The 23,095-nt window shown below is 46.7% G+C and overlaps 2 protein-coding genes across 10 annotated transcripts in view; both read left to right on the forward strand.

Moving 5' to 3' along the window:
• EFCAB10 (EF-hand calcium binding domain 10) overlaps positions 1 to 23,095 on the forward strand; it is a 312,208-nt gene that overhangs the window by 193,671 nt on the left and 95,442 nt on the right. The gene's annotated exons all lie outside the window — the stretch shown is intronic.
• Positions 1 to 23,095, forward strand: part of ATXN7L1 (ataxin 7 like 1) — a 272,684-nt gene that overhangs the window by 191,752 nt on the left and 57,837 nt on the right. For 7 of the 9 annotated variants that reach the window (XM_050782677.1, XM_050782676.1, XM_050782675.1 and 4 more), the window contains one exon: positions 20,111 to 20,333. In XM_050782677.1, the coding sequence (XP_050638634.1) occupies positions 20,111 to 20,333 (223 nt within the window). Of the gene's footprint in view, positions 1 to 4,843; positions 5,883 to 6,862; positions 6,982 to 20,110; positions 20,334 to 23,095 lie in introns of those variants that run through there. The other 2 variants (XM_050782681.1, XM_050782682.1) reach the window with 2 other exon arrangements.

Raw genomic sequence — 23,095 nt, forward strand, 5'->3', positions numbered from 1 at the left:
TGCCCTGAATGGCACATGGTTCAGTACAACCACACCTCAAAAGTGCTGTTCAAAGGCCACTGTTGCACCAAAGGATGTATCAAGTTGCCCTCTTGGGCCTGCCCTCTTCCATGTTGTATATGAGTACTTAGAAGAAGATTGGCATTGACGGCAGGCTGATCAAGTTTTCAGGTGGTAGATTTGGGAGGGAGAGAAGATTATGTTAATGAATCAGAGTCCAAAAAGATCTCAACAGACTGGTGCAGTAGACTGAATCCAACAAGATGACATTTTTAAAGGATACCTGTGGATCTGCAGCTTGGCAGCAAAATGTGTGAAATAAAACTTAGAGATGAGGCAGCTATCAGAAATAAAAAATCTAGATTGGATCTCTGGCTGCATTAATAGGAGAATAATGTCTAGAACAGATCTGTAGGAGCTGGTCAGACCCCACCTGTAATGCTCTCCCTTCTGAGCTCCATGGTCTATGAAGAACAAGGGGAGCCAAGAGAACCGAGATTGAGGAGTAATTAAAATGATGTTTTGTAAGGAATCGCATAAAAAGACATCTCAGGATGTTTAGCCTGAGAGAAGGAAGTTTCAAGGAACAAATATTTGGCAAGATGTTCCATGGAAGGGGGATTAGAGTGGTTCATAGTGACTCCCACAACGCAGACATGGGAATCGTGAGTGGTCATTACACGGGAGTTTGGCATAAAAGAGAACTCTCCAACAGTCGGGACTGAACTCGGGAGGTGCCACTAAACTGGCACACCGCTTACCTGGCTCACCGCTTACCTGGCACACTGCTTACCTGATGCACCACCCTAGATGGAGCCTGCAGTGAAGCCGTGCCTGGCAGACCCTGGGCAGGAGTGTGGGTGAGCGACTGCACTCCTAGAGAAGGGGGCCTGCAGAGAATGGTTACCTGTGGGTTTTTTCTTGCCAGTTGCGAGTCTGTTAGTCCCAGCTTCAAGGTCTAAGACCTGAGTCCGTGGGAGAATGATGATCTGTTTATGGAAATGGCAGCTGTATCAGGGATGAACGAGCAGGTTGGCAAGAGGAAGAGCTGTGCCTCAGTGTCCCATTTGTAAATAGCTAGTGGAGCCTGTGTTCATGTGTGTGTATGTGCGTGTGTTTGCGTGTGGTGGTGTTGGTAGTGGTAGTCGTTTGAATTCAGGGGTTTTTTTTGTTTGTTCTGAGACGGAGTCTCACTCTGTCACCCAGGCTGGAGTGCAATGGTACAATCTCAGCTCACTACAACCTCCACCTCCCGAGTTTAAGCGATTCTGCCTCAGCCTCCTGAGTATCTGGGATTACAAGTGTGCACCACTGCACCTGGCTAATTTTTGTATTTTTTAGTAGAGACAAGGTTTCACCATGTAGGCCAGGTGGGTCTTGAACGCCTGACCTCAAGTGATCTGCCCACCCCGGCCTCCCAAAGTTCTGGAATTACAGGCGTGACCCACTGCATCTGACCCTGAATTCAGGTTTTCTTTATTTTATGAAGTAAAGGCACTAAAAACAAAACAATACCCCCTAAAGAGTAACAAAGCACCACAACCAATCTATCTTCATTATCAATACGTAAAGGAGATTCTAACACAGAAATGTAGGGAGGACGTAAACTCAGAAAAATCTGTATGTACATGTGCATGTATATGCGTGTGTGTGTTTATGTATCACATTGTTTCAGACAACACTTCTTTGTAGACCCAAATTGGTAGCATTAGTGTTTGGGAACTGCTGTCTTAGAGTGCCTGTTTGCTGTATCCTGCTGGCTGCCTTAATGACCTTAACTTAAAAATTACCTCCTTTAAGTGATTTCAGAAAGGGTTTTAAAGGTAACTCAGTTATCTTGAAACTAATTGTTCTGCTGTAGATTATCCTTGCTCTTACTTTCTGCAGGCTTTTTAAAAATTTGGATGAAATTCACAAAACATAAAGCTAACCGTTTTAAACTGAACAATTCAGTGGCATTTAGTACATTGGCAATATTGTGCAACCACCACTTCTATCTAGTTCCAAAATGTTTCATCACACTTCAAAATAAAACCTCATACCCATTAAGCAGTTATTCCGCCTCCCCCACCACATACAGCCCCTGCTAATCACCAATCTGCTTTTCGTATCTGTGGATTTACCTATTCTGGACATTTCATTTAAATGGAATCATACTATATGTGTGTGTGTGTGTGTGTGTGTGTGTGTGTGTGTGTGTGTGTATGACCTTTTGTGTCTGGCTTCTTTCATTTATCATCATGTTTTTGAGACTCATTTGTGTTGTAGCATGTATCATGCTTCATTCCTTTTTATGGCTGAGTATTCTTTTATTGTATGTATGTAGCACAATTTTTGTTTATCCACTCATCCATGGATGAGCATTTGGGTTGTTTCCAATTTTTTGGCTCTTATGAATAGAGCAGCTATGAACATTTGTGGACACGGATTTGTGTGAGTATCTGTTTTCAGTTCCTTTGGATATATACCTAGGAGTGGAATTTTGGTCCGTATGGTAATTCTGTATTTAACTTTTTTATTAAAAAAATTAATTGTGGTGAAATATGCTTAATGTGAAATTTACCCACCTTAATTTTTAACGTACAGTTCTGTGGCATTAAGTATCTTCACATTGTTTTGCAACCATCACCACCATCCTCTCCTGAACTCTTTGTTTTTTGTTTTGTTTTGTTTTTTGAGACAGGGTCTCGCTCTGTCACCCAGGCTGGAGTACAGTGATCTGGGCTCACTGCAACCTCCGCCTCCTGGGTTCAAGCGATCCTCCCACCTCAGCCTCCCCAGTAGTTGGGACTACAGGTACACACCACCACGCCCAGCTAATTTTTGTATTTTTTGTAGAGAAAGGGTTTTGCCGTATTACTCAGGCCGATCTCAATCTCCTGAGCTCAAAGTATCCTCCTGCCTCGGCCTCTCAAAATGCTGGGATTACAGGTGTGAGCCACTGTGCCCAGCCCTCTCCTGAACTCTTTATCTTGCAAAACTGAAACTCTGTACCCACTGAATAATAACTCCCTATTCCTTCTCCCTTGCAACCCCTGAAAACCGCCATTCTGTCTATGAATTTGACTATCTCGAGTACCTCATATAAGTGGAATCATACATTACTTTGTCTTTTAGTGACTGGATTATTTCACTTAGCATAGTGTCCCCAAAGTTTATCCAGGTCGTAGCATGTGTCAGAATTTCCTTTTTATGGCTGAATAACATTCCATTATAGGATTCTCCATTCATTGACAGACACTTGAGTTGCTTCCACCTTTCGCTATTGTGAGTAATACTGCTATGAATGTGGGTATACAAATATCTTTGAGATACCAATTCTTTTGCATATATATCCAGAAGTGATATTGCTAGATCGTGTGATCATGTGCTGACTCTATTTTTAATTCTTTGAGGAACTGCCATACTCGTCTTCCACAGTGGCTGTACCATTTTACATTCCCACCAACAGTGCACAAGGGATCCAACTTCCCCACATCCTCACCAAGACTTGTTATTTTCATCGTTTGTTAACATCTGTCCCAGTGGGTGTGAAATGATACCTCACTGTGATTTCGATCTGCATTTCCCCAATGACTAGTGACTGGAGTCATTAGTGGGCACCACCACACCCAGCTAATGTTTGTATTTTTAGTAGAGATGGGGTTTCAACATATTGGCCAGGCTGGTCTCGAACTCCTGACCTCGTGATCCACCTGCCTCAGCCTCCCAAAGTGCTGGGATTACAGGCGTGAGCCACCACGCCCAGCCCTTTGCCCATTTTTAAATTAGATTGAGCCTGCCTGTTTTTGTATTTAGAGTTACGGTTCTAAACTTGCTGCTCTTCAGAAGCTAGAGTAAATATTGCATCTTATTATCCTAAGCCACATGTTTGTTGAGAACTTAGGCTACTTCAGGTGTAAGGCTACCAAGAGCCTACACAGGCACCAGAGATGAGGAGGGAGAGCAGGGCTGCAAGAGGCAGGGGCCAATGCTTTAGGAGGTCCAGATTGCTCTGGGAAAGCTGGCCCAAGGGCAGCCGTTGCCATCTCTGTCCTCCAGGTCATCCTGGAACTCTTTGCAGAGATACTAGGAAAGCAACTCACGTTTGTCTCTGGAAAGACTCAGGTTCCCAGGCCTCGGGCCTGCCCTTTCATCTGTGTTTCTTCTAAGTATTGCAACATCCAGCAGGCCTCTATTCCACAGTACCCTGGGTGAGGGGAATGTGCCCAGGGGCCTTTGACCTGCTAGCCTGGGATCGGGGAACAACGCCCACAGCCTAACTCTTGGGAACAGACAATCTCCAGCCAAAGCTGCAAATGACTGAAAACGAGGGCTGGTCAGATGGGTGGTCAGCTTATACCCCCTCGACACCCCCCCACACACACTACATTCCAAACAAATGGAACTGTGGAAACTAGTTCTGCTTTGCCAGCCAGCACAGCTCCCTCCCAGTCTGAAACCGATGAATTCTCCTCAATTCTGGGAAGAAACTCTCTCAACAAGAGGGGAAAAGGAAGCCAAGAACCCAGAAGTCCAGTCATGTTCTCCCTGAATAATTCTCCCACGGGGGACTCACTGTCTCTGGCTTTGGTTATGTTTTCAAGTGACTGAAGGGATGGTCCCCACAGGAGACCGTCTTACATAGGCAGTCATTATAATGACCTGTCTAATCTCTCTAATGCCTAGTAGGCTCTGCCTAGCTTGTGGTGATGGGAGGAAGCATGTGAGCATGATGTGAGGGGGTGCTGGCTCCCCACAGTCCAGAATTCTCCAGGAAAGTCATACTTCTGAGTCTTGGAAAACTTTGTATCTTAAAGGTTTAATTTTTTTTTTTTTTTTTTTTTTTTTTTTTTTTTACTAAAAGGCATGCACCCCTTAGCTAGGGTTGATTTAATATTCATCAGGTAATAACCAGGTTTTACAAAGAAATGTTGGATGCCACACAGGAGAGGTTCTAGTAGAAGATAAAGATGCACAAAACATACTTTGCCACTGTTTTTTTTTTTAATTGAGGTGAAATTTGCATCACAGAAAATTAACCATTTTAAAGTGTACAATTCAGTAATATTGAGTACATTCACAATGTTGTGCCACCATCACCCCCAAAGGAGACCCTGTGCCCATTAAGCCATCACTCCCCCACCTTCTTTTCCCAGCCTGCCCCTGACAACCGCGAGTCTGCTTTCTGTCTGTATGTTTTTACCTATTCTAGACATTTCATATAAAGGGAATCATATAACATGTGGCCTTTGTGAACCATTGTTTTGGTAGGCATTCTCCCCCCTCCAAGTCTACTGTCCTTGGCCAAGATCAGGGACTAAACTTTCTAAATATCCAGAATGAATGAAAGCTCCCTGCTTAAATCAATAGTTCTAACAACCCACAAAAGTATTTTCCAATCATTATAATGACCTCTCTACTCTCTCTAAGGCATAGTGCTAGGTAATGAAGTGGACTCTGCCTATCAGGATGGACAAGCCCTGAGCGAAGGGGGAGTGGGTAAGGCCTGAGGTGTCTCCAGGCTGCCTGGGGACCCGGGACCCAGGCCAGACAAGCAGCAGCTCCGGGGCTGCGGGAAGGCCCAGCCCTGCACACACCGCGCTGGCTCTCATGCACCTCTGAGGAGCCTGCTGCCTCTGACCACACCTTGTATGTGCGGTTCAGGAATACCCAAGTTCATCCGCCAAATTCAGGATACAACCCTGACTGTTCCGGGCTTTTCTTTCTGCCTTTCCCTAATCTCGTCTGGGCGTGCTCTCTTAAAGGGGAAGTGGTGCGTTCTGACTGGCCAGGGCCCTCATCCAGGAGCCAGGAAACGTCTACTACCACGAGTCGCGTTGCCCAGCGTGTCACTGGCTCAGCCTCCTTATCCAAACGGCAAGGCAGCCTCCCCGGGATGTGTAAGTGTGAGCGCAGGGCACGAGGGCCACACAGGACGGCGTGGGGCTGGGCGCAGGTCACGGAACAGAGATCCTGGCAGGCGGATCATGCTGGCAGCCCACAAGCCATTTAGCAAGATGAGTGTTAGCATAGACAGTGCTCTCGGTCTGTGGGCTGGAGCTGGAGCCGAGACAGGGCTGAGGCGGGGAGCGGGGAGAGTAGCTGCCTCAGAAAGAGGTCAGAAGTAGGAGGCTGGGTTGGGGACCAGTCTATTTTGGACAGCCCTTCTGGAGGCACCAGCCTCCGGCCTGAAAAGGAGTGGAGTGGAAAATTTTCTAGCACACCTTTCAGAGCACCGGGAAGCCAGCTGCAATGAACCTTCCTGGCGTGTCAACCCCACCTCCCCATGTTTATGTCCGTGTATTATCTACTCAGTGCACTTACCTACTCAGCCATTGTGTTTCTTTGTTGTTTTTATATGTACTTTGTGTTAAGACATGTTCAGGGTCCTTTCTATTCAAACTGTACAAATTGCTTGAAACTAGCACCCTGGTTTTTTCCTTCTTTCCTGTCCTCAGTGGTCCTTGTCCAGTGCGTGCACACTGCAGGCCCTGAATCAGCTCGGGCAGCTGGCCCACAGGTGGACCGACCAGCTCACTAGGATGCTGGGTGGCGTGTCTGGCTGGTTTCCAGCTAGGGCTCTGTTTCCTGTGTGCCCAGAGAAATCAAGGGGAAAATGCACACCCACTCACACACACAGTCAGTTCCTAACTAAATGCCACAAGACTGGTGGCAGGAAAATAGACCTTTTGCTGTGTTTTAGGTCCCTTTCTGTCCTGTGGTTTTGTTTGTGTGGTAGCGATGGTTGATCTTAAATCATGTAAAAAGTTTTGTTTTCACCAAAATAACTCAGACCTTTTGCTTATAAAGACGGGAGAGAGAAGGGGGCCAGAAAGGAAAAAAAAAAAAAGTATGTGTGTCTGTACGCATATGTTGACAGGGCATAACCACACCCTACTTCAAGACAACTTCCTGTTTGCCGCTGCCAACTGCCACTCCAAGGAGAACAGAAATGGTTCCGTTATTAGTGGCTGCTGTGGGACCACGACAGTCTGTGGGGTGAGTGGCTCTGAGTGACACCATGAGCTTAGCAGTAGTGGAGACTTTTCACCTTCTCTTGTAAGAGACCATGGCCCTGTGCTGTTGAAAGTAGACGCTGGTACAGTAGAAATAAAGCAGTGGTGGCCTCTCCTATCAGCCTGTGGTCCTTAAACAGTGTGCTCCCATAGGATTCTTGTAAGTGCAATAATTTAATTCAGGGGCAGGGAGAAGGCTGAGAACTGCCTACCGAGGAAAGCTACTACCTGCGTGTGTGTTTTTAATGGACATTTTCATGTATCAGGGGAAGTTAACATTAAGCGCCTCCTGTGAGTTGGCACTGTGGTAGCCACCCCACGTGTTAGCAATCCTCCCAACACCCGTTTATTCCACAGTGAATAGAGGGAGTGTTCTTGAGGGTGAAACCCTGTGCTAAACACAGGAGATAAAAGAGTAAACAGGACACCTGCCCTCCAGGTGTGTCCAGGCACAGGACACTTAGACCAGTAAAACAGTAATTACAGCGTGTGATGTGTGCGAAGATGAGGGACTCAGTGTGCTCGAGGGGCACCTGTCCTGTTGTAACTCCATGACGTGTGTATTACTGTCCCCATTTTACAGGAAAGGAGACTGGGGCTCAGGGGGTTAAGTTATTTCCCCAAGTCCCAGAGCTAATGAGTGACAGAGCTGGGATTTGAGCCCAGATCTTTCTGATTCTAAAGACAGCAGTGTTTGGTCCGCATTTCCAGTGACTCCCAAAGCTCATGGAGCATGAAAATCACCTCAGGACCTTTTTAAAAAACCACAGATTTGGGGGCCCTGGCCCTGGTGTCCAAAAGTGAAGAAGTCCCTGCTGCACTGTGTGTTCTCTGATGTGGAAGTGCAGCCTGGCACCTGCTCTGCCTCCTGCAGCCAGGATCCTCCCTCCACGGGGCCTGGCAAGCCATGAAGCCTTAGCTCAAGGCACCAGGGCAAAGGCCACTGATGCTGCCTCAAGACAGCATTGGGAAGATTCGGTCCAGCGGTTCAGGTATTTTTATTTATTTATTTTAAAATTTCAGCTTTTAGATTCAAGGGTTTAGATTCAATTCAGCTTTTAGATGTGCAGGTTTTCAGGTGTGTTTTTTGGGGTTTTTGTTTTGTTTTGTTTTTGAGACAGAGTCTCACTCTGTCGCTCAGGCTGGACTGCAGTGTCACAGTCTCGGTTCATTGCTACCTCTACCTCCCAGATTCAAGCGATTCTCCTGCCTCGGCCTTCTGAGTAGCTGGGATTATAGACACGTGCCACCACACCTGGCGAATTTTTGTATTTTTAGTAGAGAGGGAGTTTTCCCATGTGGGCCAGACTGGTCTTGAACTCCTGACCTCAAGTGGTCCACCTGCCTTGGCCTCCCAAAGTGCTGGGATTACAGGTGTGAGCCACCATGCCCAGCCATTTTATCAGGTATTTTAAACATTGGGAATCCCAGCTCGTGGATCTTCTCCCTAAGATCCTGGAGTCTGTGGCTCCCCCTGTGCCCGGGTCCAGCTGTCTGCCATACCTGTCTCATCAGCGCTCTGGGGGTTATGAGGTCAGCTGTGTCATCCTAAGGTAGAATTCAACAGCTTGTCTGCAAGCTGGAGGCCCCCAGTTTTCACCAAAGCTGTGGTGACTCCTGTGTTTAAATGCATGTGACTTGTGCGGTCTGTGTTTGTGGTTTTGAAGGGGGCTACTCTGATGGATAAGTTCAGTGGCATGCATGTGGAGTCCTTGTCAACCCCTCTGCTACCACTGGGCCCCAGACAGTGGGGAGCAGATAGAGCCATAAAAGGTCTAATGTTATGAAGAGGATTGTGGCTCTGGCTCCAGGTGGAGTCCGGCAGACTCAGGTCCTTCGGGCAGCAGCCTGCCTTCTGAGGGCCACATCCGTTTCCCCTGCACTCAGAGTGACAACTGTGGCAACAAGCCAGGATCTGGAGAGTGCTGTTCCCTGAGCACAGGAAGCCCTCTGATGACAAAGGTCTAGCAGTGACAGCAACCTATTGTATCATCACTGTAATAGCCCAGTGTCTGGCACATGGTAGGTGCCAAGGAAATGCTAAGAAAAAAAAAAAAAATAGTGAATGAATGAAATAGGTTTCATTTTAACCCATATTTTTGTCTCCTTCCTACCTTTGTATTTGCACCTGCTTTCTCTCCTCTGCCTTTTCTGCTTAAGGATATGTTAGTGTTTTGTTGCTGTTGTTGTCTGTTTTTATCTTTCTTCTTGGATGGACTTAAACAGCTTTAACAAATTTCCTCATCACCATGTATTTATCAACTGCTTTTCTTTTTTTTTTTTTTGAGACGGAGTCTCGCTCTGTCGCCCAGGCTGGAGTGCAGTGGCCGGATCTCAGCTCACTGCAAGCTCCACCTCCCGGGTTTTACGCCATTCTCCTGCCTCAGCCTCCGGAGTAGCTGGGACTACAGGCACCTGCCACCTCGCCCGGCTAGTTTTTTGTATTTTTTTAGTAGAGACGGGGTTTCACTGTGTTAGCCAGGATGGTCTCGATCTCCTGACCTTGTGATCCGCCCGTCTCGGCCTCCCAAAGTGCTGGGATTACAGGCTTGAGCCACCGCGCCCGGCTGCTTTTCTTTTCTTTTTTTTTTTTTTTTTTTTTTTTTTTGAGACAGGGTCTCATTCTGTCACCAGGCTAGAGTGACAGTGGCGTGATCTCGGGTCACTGCAACCTCCGCCTCCCAGGTTCAAGCAATCCTCCCACCTCAACCTCCTGAGTAGCGGGGATTACAGGCATGCACCACCACGCCTGGCTAATTTTTCTGTATTTTTAGTAGAGATGGGGTTTCACCATGTCGGCCAGGCTGGTCTCAAACCCCTGACCTCAAGTAGTCCGCCCACCTTGGCCTCCCAAAGTACTGGGGTTACAGGAGTAAGCCACCACACCTGGCCTCAAATATTTTTCTTTAAGTAGTATTAGTCTCTACATACTATTTGTGCCATTTTGAATTTCCTTGTGGATGTGAATGTACCATTTTGCTTACATTTTCTTAGGTTGAAATAACTCTCTCACCTGTCTCCTACCAATTGCTTTATTATGGATTATTCAGGTCGTTTGTAGTATTTTTTTTTTTTTTTTTACTATGTAGTAAACAGTGCTGAGAGTATCTTTGAACTTTTTTTTTTCCCTTTGGGATGTTTCCTGGAGGTCTATTTTCCAAACTAACACTACCAGATTACCAGATAAAAGGCTATGGATGCTCTTTAGTTCCTGTTATTATCACCAGGTTGCTCTCCAGAAAAATGTAATCCCTTGAAAGTACCGCTGGCAAGGTGTGCATGTGCTTGTCTCCCCACAGATTCTATTTCTGTGGTTTTCCCTTTTAGCTAGGCTAGGTGTCTTGTGAGGGCATCCCTGGGGGCTGATGGAAGTATTTCAGGGCCCTGGAAACCCCCTGGGACTCCCCAGATCCTGCCCAATAGTGGTGATGCCAGAAATTTGCACCTTAGTATAAATGACAAATGAGGAGGAGGAAGGGGGAATGCCACCACAGGGGAAAAGTTAAAAAGGATCCTAAGTTACATGACTTCATAGCAGCTCTGGAATGGGAAGTGCCCTTGTAAGAATCATCCCAGTTGCATTTCTAAAGTGTGGAGGGAAGAGAACGTCCCAGGCAGGGTGGCATGGTAGAAAGGGCATTGGCTCTGGGGCCGGGCAAGCCTGGGCTTTCCTGCCAGCTGCTGAGGTCTGCGTGACCTTGGTCTTGTTTCACAATCTTGCTAAGCTTTAATTTCCCCATCTGATATCTAAGAAGGAAAAAAAAATAGTAATTTCCCCATCTATAACAAGGCAATTAACGGTCTCATACCACATGGTAGGGTTGTTGGGTAGATGAGCTGGTGAGTGAAAAGCAGCTTGCACGGTGCCTGATGTATAGTAGGTACTCAAGAAAGGCTGCTTTCCCTCCTGACTGAATGAATGTGCATGGGGTGACCAGATGACCAAAAAACCATCCCAGAGCCTAGGGATTTGGGAACCGAGCTGGCATTGGCATGAGCAGTGTAGACTACAGGCCCACACTCATATTTGTCAAAAGAACTTAGTGCTCCAGATAGTTCATGTTGCCCAGCAGTGGGTAGGAGGTGAAGAGGGGTAAAGAAGACCTAGTATAACCTGTGCTTAAGGAACGCCTCCTCGGCTCGTCAGCCCTGCGATCTTTTAAAGAGGTACTGCAGTCTGAGAAGGGAACGGGCACTCCAGAAAAGCTCACAAGCACTCCTGGCACGGGAACTGCTTGGCACAGCTATGCCTGCATTCGCCGCCTGTCCTATCACCTGAGTTTCCTGTGTCTTCATTTCCTCCTCTGCTGAGCAAGGCTGATTCAATATCCCCTTCTAACCACCATGGCAGTAAGTTTAGTATCTAACTATGATGGTGACAAATGAGACCACAGGCTCAGGTTCTAGCCCCAGCTCCTCCACTTACTAGTCTTATGACTCTGGGCAAGTGTCTCAAATACAGTCTGTCTCCATTTCCACAACTGTAAACTGGGGGGAACAGTTGCCTCACCAAGCGGCTGTAAGTACAGCTGGCCTGGCTCCTGGCACGGATCCCAGTGCCAAGGTGCCAGCCCTGCCTCTCTCTCCAACTCCAGTTTACTTTTGGAAGAAGGTCCCTTGGAAATCAGGGTGTTTATAGGCAGCATCCTGACTACAGCTACGAAAGCAGATTGATCCCACTGATAAGATAGAAGCTGGCTAATGACTTGCCAAGCACCTGCCCTCAAAAGTGGGGGCTGAAGGAGACTCCATGCTGTCAAGTGAGTACGCCAGGTGCTGGCCTAAGCCCAAGTGTGCTTACACAACCATGGCAGGCCACGAGCGACTGTGGTGCTCAAAGTCTATTGGGAGGGGGTTGGTCCCTTAAAAGCCATATTGGAAAATTCCCAACAAGTTCTTTCTAAAAATGGTTCAGGGAGCCACCTTGAGTGTTTGCGGCCGGCTCAGCCATTCATGAGGCATCTGTGCTAAGGTTTTAAATGCAGGACACTGATGCTGCAAGTATGAAAATACCTCTGTGAATAAGCATATGGGGAAGGGAACACTGAATTTTTACTGAAATGGAATTGCCTGAGAACCTGATGGATTTTATCTTCAGAGAGTGAGGGGAGCAAACTAGAGACACCAGGGCTCCCCACGCCTATCAGATTTTTGGGATGCTGAGAGCTGGTGTCTGCAAGCTCCTTGCCTGGCTGATCTCTAGGACTGCCCCTGGAGTTGCACCTGGATGTTTAAGGAGGCTGCGGGGAAGCAGGTGGTCTTGAAACAGTCAGTTGCCGAGACCTTGGCCTGGACTTCCTGTGGTGGAAATGCACAAAAGTAAAAGGATTTGACTTTTCATTTCTTTTGTAGCAGAGCCCCCCAACTCTTTGTGGTTGAGGTCTCAGGCAATGGTATGAGCTGCTGACTGGCACCTGCCAGCTGCCTAACACCTAAAAGATGTTTCTTCCTCTCCCTAGCGGAGTCAGGTGCCCTGCTGAAACGCCCAGAGGCAGTGGGAAAGGAGAAGTCTCGCTGGTTCTTTCAGGCTCCTCCTATCTGTAGCAGAATCTTCCAGGATTCCAAGGTGGTAGAGCCCAGAGTTAAGATAGGGGCTCTGAAAACATCCCCAGATCTGATGTTTTCTAGCTCTGTGACCTTAAGCAACTCATTGTATCTCTGAGCCTCAGGAATTATACCTCAAGGAAATAATTGTAAATCACTTTTTAAATCAGTTTTTTAAAAGACAAATAGGGCTGGGCCCGGTGGCTCACGCCTGTAATCCCAGCACTTTGGGAGGCCCAGGCGGGCGGATCACGAAGTCAGGAGATTGAGACCATCCTGGCTAACACGGTGAAACCCCGTCTCTACTAAAAATACAAAAAATTAGCCGGGCGCGGTGGTGGGTGCCTGTAGTCCCAGCTACTCGGGAGGCTGAGGCAGGAGAATGGCGTGAACCCGAGAGGAGGAGTTTGCAGTGAGCGGAGATCACGCCATTCACTCCAGCCTGGGCGACAGAGCGAGACTCCGTCTCAAAAAAAATAAAATAAAATAAAAGACAAATAGTAGGTCGACAGTGAGAGAATAGCTAAATAATCTACAGCACATTAATGATTGAATATCACCTAATGGTTTAAAATAGCAAGTATATGGGAATTTCATATGTATATGGAGAATAATGTTAGTTGACAAGGAATAGTCCAAAATATCCATTGATTACAGCTTTGTTAATAAAACTTACCTGTAGAAAGAGAAGCTAGTAATGCCTCTCATTTTTTTGGGCGGGGGGCCGGAGGGACAGAGCTTCACTCTGTTGCCCAGGCTGGAGTGCAGTGACAGGATCTCGGCTCACTGCAGCCTCTGCCTCCCAGGTTCAAGTGATTCTTCTGCCTCAGTCTCCTAAGTAGCTGGGATTACAGGCGCCCGCCACCACGGCCTGCTAATTTCTGTTTTTGTTTTTTTTTTTTTTTTTTTTTTTTGAGGCGGAGTCTCGCTCTGTCGCCCAGGCTGGAGTGCAGTGGCGCGATCTCAGCTCACTGCAAGCTCCGCCTCCCGGGTTCACGCCCTTCTCCTGCCTCAGCCTCCCGAGTAGCTGGGACTACAGGCGCCGCCACCAGGCCCGGCTAGTTTTTTGTATTTTTTAGTAGAGATGGAGTTTCACTGTGTTAGCCAGGATGGTTTCGATCTCCTGACCTCGTGATCTACCCGCCTCAGCCTCCCAAAGTGCTGGGATTACAGGCGTGAGCCACCGCGCCCGGCCTTTTTTGTTTTTTTTGTTTTTTGTTTTTTGTTTTTTGTTTTTTGAGACAGTGTCTCACTCTGTCACTCAGGCTGGAGTGCAGTGCAACAATCTCAGCTCTCTGTAGCCTTGACCTCCCAGGCTCAAGCGATCCTCCCACCTCAGCTCCTAAGTAGCTGGGACTACAGGTGCATACCAGGCTGATTTTTTAAATTTTTTGTAGAAGCGGGATTTCACCATGTTACCCAGCTAGTTTTAAACTCCTGAGCTCAAGCAATCTGCCTACCTCAGCCTCCCAAAGTGCGGGGATTACAGGCGTGAGCTACTGTACCCACCTGAAAAATCTTAAACTATTATTACTATTGGTCAAAGGACAGAACAGGTGAGAGCAGAGGCTGCTGGTTCAAGATCATTCACTGAGGTTGTTATTGATGTATTGAATACTTAATTCTGCACAGGTGTTCTGATAGTGATTTTCTGTTTTCCCTTCAGTAGGTAAGTGGTGCGTATATTCAATATTAGCACAATAGATTCGTTTGGTCTTTCTGTCACATGGTCTGGAAAGAAATCCGTAGCAAGAGCTATAAAACTGCAGCCTTTCACTTTGAGAATTATACCTCAAGGAAATAATTCTGAATCACTTTTTAAATAAATCAGGTTTTTTGTTGTCGTTGTTGTTGTTGTTGTTGTTGTTTTTGAGACGGAGTCTCACTCTGTTGCCAGGCTGGAGTGCAGTGGCCTAATCCGGGCTCACTGCAGCCTCCACCTCCCGGGTTCACGTCATTCTCCTGCCTCAGCTTCCTGAGTAGCTGAGATTACAGGCACACGCCACCACACCCGGCTAATTTTTGTATTTTTAGTAGAGACGGGGTTTCACCATGTTGGCCAGGATGGTCTTGATTTCTTGACCTTGTGATCCACCCGCCTTGGCCTCCCAAAGTGCTGGAATTACAGGTGTGAGCCACCACGCCCGGCCAAATCAGTTTTTTTTTTTTAAAGACAAATAATAGGTAGACAGTAAGAGAGTAGCTAAATAATCTGCGCCATGTTAATGATTGAATATTACCTAACAGTTTAGCAAGTTTGTGGGAATTTGATATGTATATGTAGAATGTTAGTTGACAAAGAATAGTCAAAATATCCATTGATAACAGTTTTGTTAATAAAGCTATATGCATTAACAAAGACTAAGAAAATGTAGAGGAAAGTGCTCTTTTTCTCTAAAATTGCATACGTATTAAATATTTTAACAATGAGTGAGGGATATAATGTACTACAAATTCTTTCTGGGCAGGGCAAATGGAATTAGAATAATTATAGGGATCTACCTTAGGCAGTCCCTTAATGAAAACGTAAGACGTGATTAAGCCTCAAGTGGGTGAGGGCTTGTATCCGAATGATTGTAATGTACAGCCGGAGAGCTTCACTCAGCAGCATCTTTTTGCAAGAGATAAGACCCTGCCTTCTCCTATCACCAGCCTAACGCACCTCCTCACCAACACAAAACTGTGTAAGTCCACTACAGGCAGGTCTTCATGGACTGGAGAAACGTAGATTGAATAGGTCTTTTTGTAAAATCCACTCACTCTGCCCTACCTGGGACATCAGTTCTACCCATTTTCAAAAGCTTAGCTACAGCTCACCTCCAGAGTGAACCCCTGACCACTGACTCTATTGGTCCCTCCACTTTAATTTTTTTTTTTTTTTTTTTTGAGACAGAGTTTCACTCTTGTTGCCCAGGCTGGAGTGCAATGGTACGATCTTGGCTCACAGCAACTTCTACCTCCTGAGTTAAGCGGTTCTCCTGCCTCAGCCTCCCAAGTAGCCGGGATTACAGGCATGTGCCTCCACGCCCAGCTAATTTTGTATTTTTTGTAGAGACAGGGTTTCCCCATATTGGTCTGGCTGGTCTCAAACTCACGGCCTCAGGTGATCCACCCGCCTCAGCCTCCCAAAGTGCTGGGATTACAGGCCTGTGCCACTGCGCCGGGCCTTTAAATTCTTATATAACCTTTCTCACCTGCACCAGTAGGGGGCAAGCTTGTTCCCATAGCTCAAGGCTTGTGAGAGCCCTTCTGATTTAATTCAAACCGTTTCACAAGTAGGAAATACTGCTTTTGCCTATTTATTGCAATACAAAATCAGACATCAAACAACTAAAAAAAAAAACTTAAGGGCAAAGGGCTGTCTTCAGGTTTTAATTAATATTCCCTCATTGCAACTTGTTCTTTCAATTGGCAATTTAAGACAAGTTTCTGAATCTAAAATATGAAACCAGTCGCCGTGGCTCACACCTGTAATCCCAGCACTTTGGGAGGCTGAGGCGGGCGGATCACTTGAGGTCGGGAGTTTGAAACCAGCCTGGTCAACATGGTGAAACCCCATCTCTACTAAAAATACAAAAATAAGCCAGACGTGGTGGTATGCACTTGTAATCCCAGCTACTCAGGAGGCTAAGGCAGGAGAATTGCTTGAACCTGGAGGCGGAGTTTGCAGTGAGCCAAGATCACACCACTGCACTCCAGCCTGGACAACAGAGTGAGACTGTCTCAAAAAATAAAATATGAAACCAAGAAAAGGACTTATCCACTGATACAGTTGTTTTGTAAGCCAGATGTGGTAGCTCATCTGTAATCCCAACACTTTGCGAGGCCAAGGCAAGAGGATCTCTTGAGCCCAGGAGTTCAAGACCAGCCTGGGAACTTAGAGAGACTTAGTCTCTGCAAACAAAGAAAAAAAAAAAATTGAGACAGATTCTTGCTCTGTTGCCAGGCTGGAGTGCTCTGGTACAATCACAACTTGCTGTAGCCTCCACCTCTCAGGCTTAAGTGATCCACCCACCTTGGCCACCCAAAGTGCCAGGATTATAGGCATGAGCCACCATGCCTGGCCTTACCAAAAAAAAGTTTTAATTAATAATTAACTGGGGCCAGGTGCAGTGGCTCATGCCTATATGCCTATAATCCCAGCACTTTGGGAGGCCGAGACGGGCAAATCACTTGATGTCAGGAGTTCAAGACTAGCCTGGCCAACATGATGAAACCCTATCTCTACTAAAAATATAAAAATTAGTCAGGCATGATGTTGCATGCCTGTGATGCCAGCTACTTGGGAGACTGAGATCGTGAGAATCTTCAGCCTTGATTCTCCCAGGCTCAAGAGAATCGCTTGAGGTGGAGGTTGCAGTGAGATGAGATCCTGCCGCTGCACTCCAGCCTGGGCCACAGAGCAAGACTGTGTCTCAAAAAATAATATTAATTAGCCGGATGTGGTGGCACACGCCTGTAGTCCCAGCTACTCAGAAGGCTGAATTGGGAGGATCACTTGAACCTGGGAAGGCAGAGGTTGCAGTAAGCCATGATCGTGCCATAGCACTCTAACCTGGGTAACAGAGTTTTTTTTCTGTCTCAAAAAAAAGGTTTTTTTTGTAAATTTAGCAGCAGAATGTGTCAGCCAGGACCACTAACCAGAATTCTTTCAGAAGGTGGTTGTAGAATCATTGGCCTGGCCCATTTACTTTGTCCTTCATGGCACCCTTCCTTGTGATTTATCTTTGTTTACTTCCATACTTTTTAACAATTAGTTTAGGCCGGGCGCGGTGGCTCAAGCCTGTAATCCCAGCACTTTGGGAGGCCGAGACGGGCGGATCACGAGGTCAGGAGATCGAGACCATCCTGGCTAACCCGGTGAAACCCCCTCTCTACTAAAAAAATACAAAAAAAAAACTAGCCGGGCGAGGTGGCGGGCGCCTGTAGTCCCAGCTACTCCGGAGGCTGAGGCAGGAGAATGGCGTAAACCCGGGAGGCGGAGCTTGCAGTGAGCTGAGATCTGGCCATTGCACTCCAGCCTGGGCAACAGAGCGAGACTCCGTCTCAAAAAAAAAAAAAAAAAAAAAAAAAAAAAAAAAAAAAAAAAAAAAAACAATTAGTTTAGTAAAATAAGATGTATCTTCATTATTCAGGTTTATCTCCCCACCTAAACCAAAAAATATTTCTGTACATGCCCCACCCACCCACCAGCAGCTTTGAGTCAGTGATAGCAAGGGAGTGAATGAAGACTGCAGAAACATGTAAAGCAGTAATGGTAAAAATCAAGTCTTATTTTCATTTTGGAAGCCTCTGCCGAAAAACAAATTGCTAAACAAGACATTTCTGAGAGGCAGAACGTCGATAGACTTGAAGTTAGGAGACTTGGTTCTAGTCTCAGGATTGCCGCTAACTAGCTTTAACCCGAAGGCTGGCAACTGATAACCTCATCTATCAGAAAGATCACACTAGTTGACTTTTAAGATCCAATTGTGACCTTTAGTGATTCTAAGTTCTGCATTTTCTAATTTCCTGGCTTCAAATGTTATTCACCTAGTTTCCTGCCTTCCTGAGAGGCAGCTAGGCCCATGTACTTGGCGCAGAGGCACCCTGATCCTTGAGTAGCCCTGACCTTGGCAATCATCTCACCTCTCTGGGTCTCCTTTGGCCAGTCAGCCGTGAGGAGGGTGGAGATGCCTGGCTGCTTCCTGCCTGTCTCACAGGGGTTGTAAAGGCCAGTACAATTTTACAAAGGATGAATTCCTCCAAGGAAGATCTCGCCTGAGTAAAATTGTTCAATACTTCGGCTGTTATTATTGCTCTGACATCCAGGAATCATGAGGGATGAGAAGGGAAGGAACAGGTATAAGTATCCCTTGTATTTATGGTGATTGAGTGGAAGGAGGCTTTGAAGCCATCTAGGGACCCACTTCATTCACAGATAAAGACACAGGAACCAAGGAAGTTTCAGTGGTAAACTGAAGGCCCAAGCCTAATACTGTTATGTGTGGTTGGAGCGGGAGCCGTCTCCCGGCTCCCAGCCCTCAAAACAGAGGCCTCAGAACTAGCTCTTTGTTTTCAAAAGCTTCAACAGGATTGCTTCTGAGAACTAAGCTGTATGCAAAGGTCTACTCTGATTCAATGAGGAAAAAGTACCCTGTAAATTTATTCTGCGTAGGCAGCACATGAGCACTGGTCAAGCAAAAAAAATGCAGCAATTGAATGATCCTCAAAAATCTGCTTCCTCCTAATTCCCATTGCATCAGAAGACTAAATTCAGTCTGCTTTGAGACAGCCTGGCAACCCATTGGTACAAGGGAGCACAGAGAAACCCCAGACTCCTGTCGCAGCTGGCCACAGGTGGGGGCTTGCGTCTCCCAGGTCAGGGTGCCTGCAAAAGCATCCAGGAAAGGTGCCCTAATGAGAGAAGGCTAGGCTCAGCTTTGGGCTGGAGAGAGAATGATCTGCCATCTTTGTCTGTCACATTTTGCATTATCAAATTCAGCCAGATTTTCAGATCTGTGATCTCTAGTTCAGGAGATCTGTTATAATTTCATTTATTTATTCAACACATGTTAATTAAGCACTAATTATATGTGAGACATAAGAGAGCCAGAGAGGACTTAGGATTTCAGGAAGCTTTGTCTTTTTTAGGGTTTGGGATTCCTTCCTGTAATCATGTACAAAGTTTTTGGATAGGTGTAAAAGTGCATTTTGCTGGGGTCTTACATTTTTATCAGATTCGCTACTCTAAAACAATTAAGAACCCCATAGTGGGTGCACACTAGAACTTTACTTCATGCATCTGCTGTCCTGGTCAGTATCCTCATCCTGCCCATTCAGTCGAAAGCACAGGAGCTAACAGAATGTGAACAAGTGACGCATCTCTGCCCAGAGCTCTGGTATTCTCTGTAGAACCTCAGGAAGTTGTGCTCGCCGGCCCAAGTCCATGCCCCACATTGCAGATGCTGGCTCAAGCATTGACATCCTCCTGCATGTGGCCCTCTGTGGACCCCGCGGAGGCCATAGCAGGGGTGTGTCGACACTGTCCTCTCAGTCCCAGGACAGCTGCTGGGCCGCTTCCTCGCTCGCAGAGTCCCTTTGATTCAAGCCTGCTGGTCCCTCTTACTTTAGTGCTCCTGCAGAGCGTCAGGTTCGAGAGTTTCCTGTTTGTTGAGAGTCCTGCCCTGTCCACTGCTCTGATGGACCTGTGGCCTCTGTGTAGCTGTCTAGGAATTGCTTTGGCTATGTGGGGTTATCCCACTGTTCAGGTGATACCTGGTGTCCCTCTGCTACTCCTGTGGAAGTAGTTTTGCAGAAAGATGACCTGGTAAATGCCTCCCGCGAGAACCTTGATGTTAGTTGAGCATGCCATTTGATACAGAAACCCAGAACATAAGTATTGCTAGCTGGTGGAATAGGAGCATATGTCAAGACAAATCGTCTCATCAGAACCTAGGCTTCAGGGATGCCGATGCTGCAGGGAAAGTGCTTCTCTCTGCCTGTTGTGTGTTTGAGTGTATGTGAGTGTGTGAGAGCCTCACCTGCTACAGATGCTGTGCTGAGTTCTCTACTTTCTGCCCCTGTAGAGAGAAGACACGGTTCAATGTGTAGACCTTCTCCCTCTCCAGTGTCTCCAGCCTCCAATCCCAGGACATCACTAGTACAGGTGAAAACAAAAGCCTGTCTCAGCGGCCATCACTCTGCCAGCAGCACCTCAAAGCCATTCAAAACGCCCAAAGACAATCTACTTACCTCCAGCAGCAAACAGCACACAGTCTCTCCTGCGAAAGGATCAAGGGATAAACCATGGTGAGTCAGCTGGCTGGCAGCCAGCTGCTGTCTGTCCCCCCTGCTGTTCCTGTCACCACGGGGAAACAGTATTTACCCTCTGGCTTTGGTCCTAGGAGTCACATGCAGGAATTTGGGGGACTGAGGAATGAAGGGACAGAAACCCAAAATGATGGAAAGATAAACCTAAATATTAAAAAGCATGTGGGACCTTAAGAGTACCATATGGGCCACGCTCACGCCTATAATCCCAGCACTTTGGGAGGCTGAGGCGGGTGGATCACCTGAGGTCAGGAGTTTGAGACCAGCCTGGCCAACATGGTGAAACCCCGTCTCTACTAAAAATACAAAAATTAGTGAGGCATGGTGGCATGTATCTATAATCCCAGCAACTCAGGAGGCTGAAGCAGGAGAATTGCTTGAACCCAGGAGGCGGAGTTGTGGTGAGCCGAGATCGCGCCACTGCACTCCAGCCTAGGCGACAGCGAAACTCTGTCTCAAAAATATTTATATATATACCCTATGCCTGATGGGGAATTTTTTTATTCTCTTGAGAGTTGAGCCAAGTTGTGTCTAAGAAAAGGGTAACAGGGAAATATTTCTCAGTTCTGCAGCCACCTCTCAATTTTCCACCCCAGTGAAGAGAAGCTCTGGTGTAAAATCAAAAGCGCTGACAGTCTGCCTGGTGTGGAGCAAGGCCGTGGCCCTGCCCCCAACACTGGGTCCCAGGTCCTGTGGAATAGTGGAATAGTGGAAAATCAGTGGAAAAAGAGTGGAAAATCAGTGGAAAAATCAGAGGCTTTTGACCAGGCGTGATGGCTCACGCCTGCAATCCCAGCACTTTGGGAGACTGAGGTGGGCAGATCACTTGAGGTCAGGAGTTCAAGAGCAGCCTGACGAATGTGGTGAAACCCCATCTCTACTAAAAATACGAAAATTAGCTGGGCATAGTGATGCATGCCTGTAATCCCAGCTACTCGGGAGGCTGAAGCAGGAGAGTTGCTTCATCCCAGGAGGCAGAGGTTGCAGTGAGCCGAGATTGTGCCACTGCACTCCAGCCTGGATGACAAAGTGAGACTCTGTCTCAAAAAAAATAAAAAAAAAATCTGAGGCTTTTAATTCATTTGGTTATCTCAGCCCTTACTAAAAAGTCAGAAAAGGTTGCCTGTGGAACAGACAGTTAGGAAGCCAAACTTAAAACAAGGAAGATGAGTATCTTCAAATGCTGTTGGCACCCAGCTTGGAGTACTTAAGGAACTGGCTTCTGACAGCACCTCTATGCTTATCTTTCAAGCCTTGAGAAGGCAGAGAAGGGATAAGTGTGGAGTCCATCTCTTTTATGTATTTAAAGAAAAAAAGTGTTCCATCAATTACTGACAGTTAATTGCACTTAAGTTCATACCTAGGCAAGCTGTGGAGTAAAATCATCCGTCAATGGGTTTGTCACTGCACACTGGAAATTATGATGACTTAGTAAAGAGCTGATTATGTCAGATCAATTACAGAGCCTCTTCTGATGGAGTGGAATGGTATAGGCATGGCTGTGGAGGAGTTACCTGCCACGCAGCTGGGCCTCATGGACAAGCTTTGTTCTCCTCGGGTTGTTGGGATTGCAGGTCCATCCTGCAGGAGGCTGTAGCTGGTTAGGGAAGACTCAGCCTGAGACTGGTGGTTGCCCACCCACCGGCGATGTGAGTCTCCCAGTCACTACCCTGCAATCTGTCTTATCTGTGACCTGAGAATGTGCCTGAGAGTCTATTTACTGGGGTTGCATGGTATCCCGATGTAACCACAAGCTCTGAAGTCACTGGCCTGGGCACAAATTTCAGCTGGGTGACCTTGCGCAAGTTATTTGATTGTGTTGTGCTTCCATTTCCTCATCTGTAAAGTGGGGCCAATAATAGCTCTGTTCCATGGGATTGTTGTGAGGATTAAGTGAGCTAATTTTTATAAAGCAGCAGGCACAGTATCTGGATCATAGTATATATTCAATAAATAATTTAGCATAATGTCATCGTTATTATTATTATATCATCATGAGTGCCAAAGGACAGCGCTTCCATCCTGGGATAAAGATTGACAAGTCAAATCTCTCTAAAAAAAATTAGAGAAATGGGTCTTCAGACTCAGAGTGAAGATAAAAATGATTAAATAATTTATTCAGAGTCCAGAAATGAGCTACAGAGAAACAAAATAAGAAAAGCCAGGGAAGGAGCACATAAGTCAGGAGGAGACCCAGGGAGCTCAGGGAAGATCATCAATGAACGCTCCTTGTAAAAGAGCAAATGAGAGGTCTCTTGTAGCCCCACGGCACCAAAAAGCACCTGCCCAAAAGGCAAACCTTCAGGGCGACCACTGGGTTCAAATCATTGTCCACACTCAATCCAGTCCAACTCAACACACACTTCTTAAGACCTGCCACAGTCAAGTCCCCTTCAGCTAGGGGCAAAAAGTGGTTTTGAAAGAATCTGGCTGGGTGCAGTGGGTCACATCTGTATTCCCAGTACTTTGGGAGGCCGAGATGGGCAGATCACGAGGTCAGGAGTTCGACACGAGCCTGGCCAGCATGCTGAAACCCCATCTCTACTAAAGATACAAAAAATTAGCCAGGCATGGTGACACGCACCTGTAATCCCAGCTACTCAGGTGGCTGAGGCAGGAGAATTGCTTGAACCTGGGAGGTAGAAGTTGCAGTGAGCCGAGATTGCTCCATTGCACTCCAGCCTGGGCAACAGGGCAAGACTCTGTCTCAGAAAAGAAAGAAAGAAAGAGAGAAAGAAAGA

Source organism: Macaca thibetana, chromosome 3 (genome assembly GCF_024542745.1).
Source record: "Macaca thibetana thibetana isolate TM-01 chromosome 3, ASM2454274v1, whole genome shotgun sequence".
NCBI classification, from domain to species: Eukaryota; Metazoa; Chordata; class Mammalia; order Primates; family Cercopithecidae; genus Macaca; species Macaca thibetana.